Here is a 12077-nt window from a genome sequence, read left to right on the forward strand (position 1 = left end):
TCAGTCTGGCCTGTGCCCTCTCGCAGTCTGGGACCCCTCAGGGGATGTCCACCTGCTGGCTTAGGCCCGCTACCTGGGGGATCAGGTCTAAGCTGGCAGTCAGACATCCCTCTGGCAGCCCAGAAGCCCTCGGGGGGGGATGTCCAGCCAGAGGTGAGCAGGCCTAAGTTGCAGTCGGACATCCTTAGTGCTGCTGAGGAGGCAAGAAAGGCTCCTGCCACCACTGCTGTGCTGGCAGCCGTCTCCCCTGTGGGAGCGCACTGACCACCAGGGGGCAGGCGCTCAATGCAGGAGCTGCCCCCTGGTGGTCAGTGGGTATCATAGTGCCCAGTCATTCCCAGTCATTCTGCTGTTAGGGTCAATTTGCATATCACCCTTTTATTATATAGGATAGAAGCCTGGTGCACAGGTGGGGGCTGGCTGGTTTTCCCTGAAGGGTGTCCCAGATCAGGGTGGGGGTCCCGCTGGGGTGCCGGGCTAGCCTGGGTGAGGGACTGATGGCTGTTTGCAGGGTGGCCACGCCCCCCAGCGGGGACTCTTACTCCATGGGGCAATGGCCAGTCTGGGTGAGGGGCTGAGGGCTGTTTTCAGGCTGGCCACAGCCCCTCCAGGGTGGGGGGGTCCCGCTGGGGTGCCTGGCCAGCCTGGGTGAGGGGCTGAGGGCCGTTTTCAGGCTGGCCACAGCCCCTACACGATGGGGGGTCCTGCTGGGGTGCCTGGCCAGTCTGGATTAAGGGCTGAGGGCTGTTTTTAGGCTGGTCACAGCCCCTTCACGGTGGGGGGTCCCACTGGGGTGCCTGGTCAGCCTGGGTGAGGGGCTAATGGCTGTTTGCAGGGTGGCCACGCCCCCCAGCGGGGACTCTTACTCCATGGGGCAATGGCCAGCCTGGGTAAGGGGCTGAGGGCCATTATCAGGCTGTCCACAGCCCCTTCAGGGTGGGGAGTCCCAGAGGGGGGCCTGCCCAGCCTGGGTGAGGGGCTAATGGCTGTTTGCAGGGTGGCCACGCCCCCCAGCGGGGACTCTTACTCCATGGGGCAATGGCCAGTCTGGGTGAGGGGCTGAGGGTCATTTTCAGGCTGGCCACATCCCCTTTAGAGTGGGGAGTCCCAGAGGGGGGCCTGCCCAGCCTGGGTGAGGGACTGAGGGCCGTTTTCAGCCTGCCACAGCCCCTTCATGGTGTGTGTGGGGGGGTCCCACTGGTGTGCCTGGCCAGTCTGGATTAGGGGCTGAGGGCTGTTTTCAGGCTGGCACACCCCCTTCAGGGTGGGGGTCCCTGCTAGGGGGCCTGGCCAGCCTGGGTGAGGGGCTGATGGCTGTTTGCAGGCTGGCCAAGCCCCCCAGCGACCCAAGCTCCCAGCCTCTCTCTTTTTTATTTTTTTCAGCACTTCCTTGAGCGGTATCTGGGATTTATTTATCTTCTATAATTGAAACTTTGTAGCCTTGAGCAGAGCCCAGGTCAGACCAGGGCAGTTGGGAAGCTTGGCTTCCTCCATCACCAGGGGTAACCCAAGCCTCCTGCTCGCTCCAGCTCCGTGAGCACCTCTGTGAGCAGATTGCCAGGCTGGCTGGAAGCAGGTATCTGGGATTTATTTTTCTTCTATAATTGGAACTTTGTAGCCTTGAGCGGAAGCCACAGCCGGCCAGGGCCACGGGAAGCTTGGCTTCCTCCATCGCCGGGGCAACCCAAGCCTCCTGCTTGCTCCAGCTCCATGGCTGCCGGCCACCATCTTGGTTGGGTTTATTTGTATAGTTACTCTGATTGGCTTGTGGGCATAGCAAAGGTACGGTCAATTTGCATGTTTCTCTTTTATTAGATAGGATTACTGTGTTATTTTCCATATGAACTGTAAATTTACTTTTCCCCTATGGGTATAATAAATGAAAACTAAGGTTTTTGTTTACTTTCTGGGTGATACTACTGTTTCCATTTGCTCCCTTGCTAGATGGCTGAAAAGGAACATGAAACCCACTGAAGATCTTCAGTCAGTAATCCAGAAGCTGTCCAATTTTGGGCCAATTAAGTCAGTCAGCCTTTGTGGACAGCAAAGTGCCATCGTGGTGTTTGAGAACACGACTTCAGCATGCAATGCTGTGAGTGCTTTTCACAGCAGGACCCCTGGCACCATGGTGCAGTGTTCCTGGCAACAACCATTTATGTCAAAAGTTGTAAGGGTCCCTTTACCAAAAACCTATGTAAGTTCTTTTTCTTTTTTACTGCCAAAATGTTTATTGTGAAATGGTCTTAAAACAAAGGAAAGCAAAGCTTACATCCAAATGAAATGTATGACACCAAATTGGATTTCTGAATTCACTGTGGACTTTGTGCCGGAATGCCAAATTCCAACTATGAAGGCTATAACTGAATACTCTTACCATGCAAAAGTAAAATTTAATCTGCCATGCAACCATTATGCAAGATTTTGGCATAGGATTTGCTCAGAGTAACATTGCAACAGAATAATTGAGAAAAAAAATTTGTTATAAAACAATAAAGTGATAAGGCCATCTATTTAAGTCTCATACTCAAGGAATATATTTTCTATTTATTACAAAAATTTTAAAATAGTGCAAAAGCAATATGTGCAGTGTGTTATATCTGACATTAAAAAATTATTCTGCATAGGATGCACATGAAACTTTAGTTTGAAGTAAATAATCACATGCCAGAGAGCTCCTCACAGGCAAGAGTGCAAACTACATGTTGGGTCTGAGGAAACATGGCTAGTCCTCCGGATTTCCAGGCAGACACGCATTTTCCTCATAGAAATGCTGCATCAAGAGCTACCCCGCTCCCATTCCTTGATTTTTATGGGGTCAAGTTTGAATCCCTCAGCTGGTGTTGAAGTGTAACACATCTGCTGCATACTAAAAACCACTGGCTACAAAACAGTTCCAGAGCACCCAAAACAGGCATGCTATGTGCCTCCACACTCTCCCCATTGGTTGTTTATGTAAAAGACCAAATTGTAATTTTGCTTAAAAAAAACACAAAACAAAGATTGTTAGGAAAAGGGCACTTTTTAAAATAACTTGGCTGTTTTGTAGAATTGTAGACACCTCAATGGTTAAGAAAAAACAAAACTTATTGTGGCATCAGTGTAGCAGGAGAGTACATTTAGCTGTTTCACAGTTTCCACCAGCATTCTTCTGGGGAAAGAAACCATTTCCACAAGTGGGGATTTAAAATAAATACCACAAACCTGTAAAATTCAGATAATGTAGTAGTTGTAATTCTGACTTGGGTAATTCTATTTTGGGAATAAAAATTAGATGTGGAACTCGAAAACTGCCAGGTGTAACAAGTTTCTCAATGATGGGTGTTTTGGATGAAATTCTTTAATAGGTGTGACTATCCTGGCATGCTGGATATTACAAAGTCTTGGTATTGGACACTCAATACATCTTCTGTCACCATGACAACCAAAAATATGCCCCAGCACTCCCAAATACCGTTAGGTGACAGCACTAGCCCGGTAGAGAACACTAGTATGGTGTCATCAAATTCTAAATGATCAACTGGCTCCAGGGCAATGTGGGAGCAGCAGCTGAGGTTGCCAAGGCCCAGCACATGGAGAGGGGGGGGTGGGGGGGGGGGCACCTGGAGTTGAGAGGACTGCGGCCCCACAAGGCTCCCATACCTCCACCGGAGTCAGGAGTTGAACATCAAAACTATGTAAATTCTTAAAGCTTGTTTTATATAATTTTTTATCAGGGCTCTAGTGAATATAATAATCATAAATATTTCATCACTGAAAAAAAGGCACAGTGAAGTTTATTTAGTTGAAGTACTGGAAATTAGAAATCATAGCACATCCCCTCCTTTGAAATGCTTAACTTTGCTATATTAGTCATCACAGTTTTGCTTTTTTGGATAAGAAGTTCATGGTTGCATTTATGCATTCGTCTGATAGCCATCTTTCCTGGAGGACACTACTTTCTTCAGCATTAACAGCATGTAGCTTTTCTTTCTCCATATTCCTGATGACCTGTTTAGAAATTCTCATGGACTAAAAAAAACAAAACCAACAATAAGGTTAAGAGGTATTCTAATAGCGTGGGATTATTCTAAAATTCTGATTCTTGTTTCTCCACTGTTCATTCAATCTGATTAGACATTAAAATATTTGTGTAATATATGACTGTGCTTCTCAAATTTTAATGTGCATACAAACCACCTTAGATACTAAAGCTTCTGATTCCAGGATGGCAATTTGAGCAGCAAAAATATCAATCAGTCACTACCTATCACATATGAAAACAAAAGTGCTACATTAAGAATCACCTAAAAGTTAAGCTATCTTACCTAGTTTCTCACCTAGAATCAAGACTAAAAGTGTTTGGCAAATACTGCCTATCGTTCTCCTCAAAGTTATCCCCAGAAAGAACTGGCCCCTCTGCCTTCATGTCATAGAAATGGAATGCCTATTTGATAAATTTTCTAAAAATTAGTATTGCTAACATTATAATTTTTAATCTCAAATTTAGATGTACTTAAAGCCAACCAAGATATGTCTTGTGTGTGTGTTTTTTTTAATTGCTTATTTTCTTAAGGTAAATAAATTATTTCCATGGTTCATACAAGTTAAAAAAAAAGAAAGAATACTAACATTTGGGGGGAGCTTTGAATATGCTTTCAGCCGAGTCCAAACTTCTTTCTGAAAAGTACTGTCAGGAAAAACTTCAGTAACAAGTCCTTGAGCACATGCTTCTCCTGCTGTTAACTTCTTTCCAAAAATAAGCATCTCCGTTGCCTGAAATGAAAAGCAAGACTAAGAAAATAACTTAATGAAACGAGGCTGTTAACTTCAGAATTAATTGCTTTTAATAGACATAGGGAGATTTACTTATGGTCTTTTGAGGGTGCTAGTATTTCTCAAAGGAAGAAACTGAGGACATCAATAGGCAATAGTTTGCAAACTGAGCAGTGAGGCTCTCTAGAAGGTTTGTAGGTTGTTGCTTCTGTGTGTTATCTGTGTTGGAGAGGAAGCTGGGGCAGAAATGACCTGAAGCAGGTGCTGACTTTATAACCCACAGAAGATATGATTTTCTGCTTTTATACACTATAAACAATTATTTAAAAAAAGAAAAAAATCATGGTCATAGGAAATGCCAACCAACTTTTAGAATCCCTAACCTTCAAAATTCCCTTCCCTGGAAATTCTACCCAGTGGTCCAGCTCTGATAGTTTTCTTTTACCTGCACAGGTACTCAAATTAGTTCTATTTGACTGAAGGAAAGTGATAAGACTAATATTCAGTTTCAAAAAAACCTGATATCACTAAGTATATATATTTCTACACTTGCAATTTCTCTTCCAGAAAAGTAAGACTATTTCATAGCCAAATGCTTTTAAACCTTAGGGTTATTTCTAGCCAACGGTTCAAAGTTAAAACCTCAATAACAATTCAAGGTATATGACAGAATAGATTTAAAAAATATGTAACAAAACCCTAACAGCAAAGAAAATAGGCTCAATTCCTACTCTCCCTTTCAGGCCTTGAAGAATGTTTGCTAAGCCTTTCCCTATCCCTGTCTCTCTGGTCTTGTCATGAACCCTTTGGAGCTATGTACACAGAGCGTGACAATTATGCTTTCATAGACCCAGTGATAGACCTGAGCAGCCACCTAGCCACTCCAGGAACCTTCACAGCCTGCTAAAACCAGCTGACGGAAAGGCTCCGTGACAAAGTGGGAAACCCAGTGGGGCCTCACATCTGCTGGTACTTCCCATGATTCTGAAAATAAAGATGTCACTGTAACACTTTCAGTGGATGATGCTCATCCATGAGGAAATTAGGAGAGGAATCAGCCTCGCAGACCAAGGGAGGCGGGCACAGCTCCAGTCCTTCCCCTGAAGAATGCCATGCAGCTGTGGAGGATGAGGCCTGTGCCACTTGGCAGCCAGTGGAAAGACCAGTTCCCCAGATTTGGGGTGCTGGAGAGCGAGTTTCTGATTTCCCCCCATAGCAGACATTTCCCACAGCCTGGTTCTTCATTCTAAAACTCTTTAAGAGGTGATGAGCAGAAAATTTCCTTCTCTTTTATTGTTATTATTGAGGGAAAGAGAAGAGAGCACAGGATTACTTTTGGAAAAGAGATGTCATTAAAATTTATCTTTAAGGTTTTTCAAAGGTTACCTTGGCTGGGCCCATTATCTTCGGAAAAGTGTAAGAGGCGCATCCTTCTGGACTTAGGCCTAGATGACTAAAAGGAGTATGAAATGTTGCCTATTTGGAGAAAAAAATTAAAAAGAAATAATTTTTGTATGTGATTTAAAAAAATCATTATTTATCTATACCCTCACATTACTTAGTTGAAAACTTTTAAAGAATTAGTATTGTGGTATTATACACACACACAATTCATTCTTTTAATGTATGCAGTTTGATAAATTTTAACAAATGTATAGTTATGTAACCACCACCCAAATAAGATACAGAATATTTCCATCACCCCCAATCATCCCGTGTCCCTCGCAGCCATCCATTCCTCTCAGCTCCAAAAAACTGCTCATCTGCTTTCTGGTCCTAAAATTTTGACTTTTCTAGAAATTTATATGTAAACTAGTGGCCTGGCGCATGGATTCGTGCACATTGAAAGGAAATTAATTAGAAGAAATACTTTAGTTCTGGGGTGCATCACCCGAGAACCACCACTGCCAAGTTACTGCAGCTCGGCAGCTCCTGCGTTGAGTGTCTGTCCCCTGGTGGTCAGTGTGCATCATACCTACTAGACGGTCGGACAGTCACTTAGCTTTATATATATATAGATGAAATAATATACTGTGTAGCCTTTTGTCCTTTTGTAGGCTTCTGTCCTTAGCATGTGGCTTTTGAGAGTCACGTGTTGTTGTATGTGTTACTAGTTTGTCCACTGCATGGATGTGTCATAATTTATTTATCCTTCTATCAGTTGAAGCCATCGGTGTAATTTACAGTATTTTGGCTATTATAAATAAGGTTGTTATGAACACTTGTGTACAAGTCTCTGCAGGAACATGTTTTCAATTCTCATGGAGTAGAATTGCTGGGTTGTGTGGTAAACGTATGGTTTAACTTTGTAAGAAGCTGCTAAATTATTTTCTGAAGTGGTGTACCATTTAACATTCCCTCCAGCAGTGTATGAGTTCTCATTGCTCCATATCCTTGCAAAACCTTGTTATTATTAGTCTTTTTAACTTTAACCATCCTAGTAGGTATGTAGTGGTATCTTGCTGTGGTTTCAATTTACATTTCCCTAATGATCAATAATGTTGTGCATCTTTTCATGTACTTACTAGTCATTTTTATATCTTCCTCGGTGGAGTAGCTATTACAAGTACTTTTCCCACTATTTTTAAATTAGATTATTTTTTATTATTATTGAGTTGTAAGAGTTCTTTATATACTCTGGTTACAAGTCATTTTCATAATGGTGTCTTTTTCATATATTATTAAGAGTCATTTATACTTTATTTTCTGTGAGCTATTTGTGCCGTAATCGCAAATTTTTATATTAAATTGGTGACCTATCACTCTTTAGATGTATTTTTTAAAATATATTAGAGAGATTAGCCTTTATTATGTGAGTAGAAAAACTATTTTCCCAATCTGTCATTTGTCTCAATTTCGCCCCAGAGGTTTTTTGATTTGCTTTAAACACTAGGAACAATTTCAATGTTGGTTATTTAAAATAAGTCATTTTTAGTGGCTTTTTTTTATATTTCAGAAATATTTCTGTGTTTTTCTTGATGAATATTGACAATATGCAAACAGAATATTTAGGCTTTGTTTCCTATTATCAGATATGGTGTTTTTATTTTAATGAATATTGTTAGAAGGTGTAAATATATAATGTATGCAGCATATTAATCAAAATAATAAAAATATATAAAGGTATTAATGTCTTCTCTCCCTATTTTCTCTCCCTCCTCTCCCAAAAGAAAGCTTATTCAAGAAAATATACTGAGAAGTCACAGCCTAAGGAACAGAAAACTGAAAAAATGAAAACGAAAAGGCCAACAACCATAGCTAAGGGGCCACAAACAGGTACATACTAAGCTGACGACGAGCAGCATTTAACTTATTTGCCACCCCTGTTCAAAGCAGATCAATTAATTGGTCATTTAACACAAAGAATGTAGCCAAAGACTACTGATTTCTGCCTTTGAGCAGAAACTTCCACATATAAAGGTTAGGCAGTGTAGCTCCTAGAATTTCATTTGCTCCCATTATGGGAAAATTATTCATAAGAATTAGATCTGCCAAAATGCCCAATCTGGTTAAATGGAATCCAGTAAAAGATAAACAAAGTGTTAGGGACCCTATTAAACAGGCCTGGCTCTCAGTGGGGAAAACAACTCCAAACACAAGCAGGACTCTCATCAGTGGTAAAAATCACGTTTCCCACCAGGTTGTAGAACAGCAAATTTTACCATGACTAATCAAGCGCCACTCTAATAACCAGATAACCCTAGAAGTGGTTACTAATTCTACAGTAAAAAGTTCTAGGGTAAAGGTTCTAAGATAAATGTTCATCATGTCTTCGCTTGTAATGACAAAAACTGGAAGCAGCCAAGGCTTCCAGCAGTCAGAGACTGGTTAAACTAATAAGTTAAATAACTCAAATGTTAGCACTAGTTATCTCTTGAGTGGTAGCTAAATGATTTCTAACTTTTTTCTTTGTACTTTTCCATATTTTTCAAAATTTTCTACTGAAGTAAGAACAGAAATTAAAATCAATATCATTCAATGGTGAACACAAGACTGAATTGTGTTTTGGGCAAGTCAGTCCTCTGAGCTTTCAGTTTTCTTATCTGCAAAGGAGGAAGTGAAAGTAGATCATGCTCGAAAATGACCTTCATATTCTAAAATTCTAAATTGTAGCATACATTTATTAGGAAAAAAAGTATCAAATAATCCACTTGTATAACCTGCAAAGATGCTACTCCCTTACCCCCTCTCCCAACAAGCTTTTAAAGTCTCCAAAATATTTTAGAGTAACATGAAAATTGAATCACTGTTGTGTAATTTGATTAAAATACAGAAAGAGTTGTAAAATGAGTTGAGAAAAGAGTTGAGAAAATGTTCACAACAATATTGGTGTTTAGAAAAATTCAACTTAAAAATTCAAAATAAAATGAGTCAAATTAGTTAGACCAATTCTTTGGGAAAAATTTAAATTTAGTCCATTCAACCACAAACAATATGTAATCTATTTACTACTAGCAACAATAATGGAGAGTCAAGGATCTCATTTTACTGGCATTACTTGCTAAGTTTCTGGGAGCTCACCTACCCTGTCAGAGGCATACACAGCATCGAATAGCCCGAGGATGGTGACGGAGATCCCCACAGCTGGACCGTTTACCACTGCAATCAGAGGCTTAGGAAAATCTATAAAAGTGCCTACAAAATCCCTACAGAAATAGAAATACAAAAGCATGTTTAAATGTTCTAAAGCTGCATTATGGAAGCATAGGCAAGACAGCAGGACTCTGAAGTAACAAACTCTTCTGGCCAGACTGGGTGTTCCCATCTCACCCAGCAGGGCCTCCCTGTCTTGCCACACCAGATGCATCCAGGACAGCCATCTGAATGGCACTTGACAGCTCACAGAGTGAGTCCTAGATTCGACCTTGGTTCAAATATTGCATTGTGGGCAGTTAGGTCAGGACCATAAAGCTGCTGTGGACTTAAGAGATTAAGATGGCTGAGCATATACTGCATATCACAGCTCAGAGGGAATCAGAGATCCTGCAGGGATAAATAAGACAGGAAGAGGAGCCTCACACCTTCTGTTTTTTGAGATTACGTCAAAGTCTCCTATTACCAGCAATCATGGAAGTCATGAATTCCTTTGGCTGCATGATAATTTGCTAAATTCCTCTGTCTCAATATGAGAGAATTTTATTTCCTTTATTTACTAGTTTACTTTTATGCTTTCCAATCACATCTCACGTAGAGCAGAGGATGAATAGGTAACGGAAGTTAAAGTGATAGAATGAATGTCTACCTGTTGATAAAGCAGTTTGGAGAAAATGCCTGTTCAAAGTCACAATTAATCACATGGATATAAGAAGTATTTATTTTTCTTTTGCTCAACTGAATACCACTTTGATGGAATATGGATGAACCCTCTGGGACCAGAGAAATGACATTCTTACCTCAGCATAATAGCACTTTGTTTGGCTTTCTCTTCTACTCCACCGGGAGGAATATCAGTGAAGTTAGCCAGATCATTCCCACTACAGTAATAGTCACCATTTCCTGTAAATAAAATAAAAAAGCTCACCTTTCATTCACTCTATAATTGTTGAGAATCTATGTACCAGGCTCGGTGCCAAACAATGGAAACACACTGGTGAACCAGCTCTGGTTCTTGCCCCAATTTACAGATTAGTGAGTAAAATAGACATTGATTTTAAAACACACAAATAAGTGTAAGCAATGAAACTATGACACAAAGGAGTGGTACATGACAAGAATATGAGTATATGTAATAGCGGGTTTGGTTTAATCAGAGTTTTGGGAGGGACTTTTCTAAGGAAGGAACAACTGAACTGAGATCTGAAGGAGAGGCAGGGTTAACTAGAAAAAAAGGTGTGAGAAGAATATTCATGCAGAAGAAATAGCATGTGCAGAGGTTCTGTGGAGGGGGTAACCCTGGTGTTTATGATGGGTTCAAAGAAGTACCATTGTGCCAGGGCAGAAAAAGCAGGGGGCCGGGGAAAGCAGCTGGAGTAGGAGTAGGATGAGGATAGGTAGGATAAAGCATGCAAGGCTTTGGAGATCCTTCCTTTGAAGAGCCATTGAAGGTCTTTTCTTTTTGTTTGTTTTAAAGTATAATTTACATACAATAAAATGACCAGTTTTAAAGACTCAGTTCCATGATTTAAAAAAAAAAATGTTTTTATTGATTTCAGAGAGGAAGGGACAGGGAGAGATAGAAACATCAATGATGAGAGAGAATCATCAATTGGCTGCCTCCTGCACGCCCCCTACCGGGGATCCAGCCTGCAACCTATGCAGGTGCCCTAACTGGGAATCGAATCATGACCTCTTGGTTCATGGTCAATGCTCAACCATTGAGTCACACTGGCTGGGCCAGTTCAGTGATTTTTGAGAACTGTAAATATCTATGTGATCACAATTCAAAACATCCATCATCCCAGAAAAAGTTCCCTTAAACTTCTACCCAACCCTGTCCTGAGGCTCTCTGGCTTCAATTACCATAGTTTTGCCTATTTTAGAAGTTTATTTAGCTAGAATCATACAATATGTACTTTTTTGTGTGTCTTCTTTCTTTTGCTCAACCATGTTTTAAAGATCCACCATGTTCTTGTGTGTGTCAGTTATTTATTCCCTTTTATTGATGAATAGCATTTCATTGTATAGTCAACTAGAGGCCTGGTGCATGAATTCGTGCATGGGTGGGGTCCCTTGGTGTGACCTGTGGGGACTGGGCCGAAACTGGCAGTCCAACGCCACCTGCTGCTCCCACTCATCCTGGCCCTGCTGCACCTGCCGCGGACTCGTGCCCAGTCAGTCCTGCTCTGGAGAGGCTCATGCTGCTGCAGCAGGACTTGCCAGTCGTGAGACCTGCATCTGATGCCCATCCCGAGGGGGGTCTAGGGGTCCAGGATGTGATTGGCCCTCCAGGCGGGTGGTGGGACACCCTTGATGGCCCAGGATCCAGATCCCTCCCATTGACGTTCACCCCAGTTGTTGGGAGCAGCTTTTATATCGTTTCTTCCTTGTGGAGCATCTAGGGAGGGGAAGCGGCCAGGGCATCCGAGGCCGACTTCCAGGAGGCTGGCAGTGTGGTCTGTAGGTGCCTGGCCTGTTCTCCAGATATTGGACCTGAGGGACTACTGAGGGAGTGGCTGCCACTGAGCTGGTGGGCCACCGAGACAGGCGGTCAGCTGAGCAGCACTCCCACTGTGGGAGTGCACTGACCACCAGGGGGCAGCTCCTGCATTGAGCATCTGCCTCCTGGTGGTCAGTGCATGTCATAGTGACTGGTTGACCAGTTGTTCAGTTGCTTAGGCTTTTATAAATAGACTAGAGGCCCGGTGCATGAAATTTGTGCGGGGGGG

At 42.2% G+C, this 12077-nt stretch overlaps 1 protein-coding gene across 2 annotated transcripts in view; it reads right to left on the minus strand.

Annotated features, from left to right (window-relative positions):
* Nucleotides 1-3689: 3689 nt before the first annotated feature.
* ECI2 (enoyl-CoA delta isomerase 2) overlaps nt 3690-12077 on the minus strand; it is a 24083-nt gene continuing 15695 nt past the window's right edge. The window contains exons 6-10 of one of the 2 annotated variants that reach the window (XM_005869639.2): nt 10146-10248; nt 9278-9398; nt 6139-6228; nt 4609-4752; nt 3690-4008 (exon numbers count right to left, since the gene is read on the minus strand). In XM_005869639.2, coding sequence (XP_005869701.1) covers nt 3853-4008; nt 4609-4752; nt 6139-6228; nt 9278-9398; nt 10146-10248 — 614 coding nt within the window. In that variant the 3' untranslated portion in view covers nt 3690-3852. Of the gene's footprint in view, nt 4009-4608; nt 4771-6138; nt 6229-9277; nt 9399-10145; nt 10249-12077 lie in introns of both variants that reach the window. The other variant, XM_014542403.1, reaches the window with a different exon arrangement.

This window comes from Myotis brandtii, unplaced genomic scaffold, assembly GCF_000412655.1.
Source record: "Myotis brandtii unplaced genomic scaffold, ASM41265v1 scaffold300, whole genome shotgun sequence".
Classification (NCBI taxonomy): domain Eukaryota; kingdom Metazoa; phylum Chordata; class Mammalia; order Chiroptera; family Vespertilionidae; genus Myotis; species Myotis brandtii.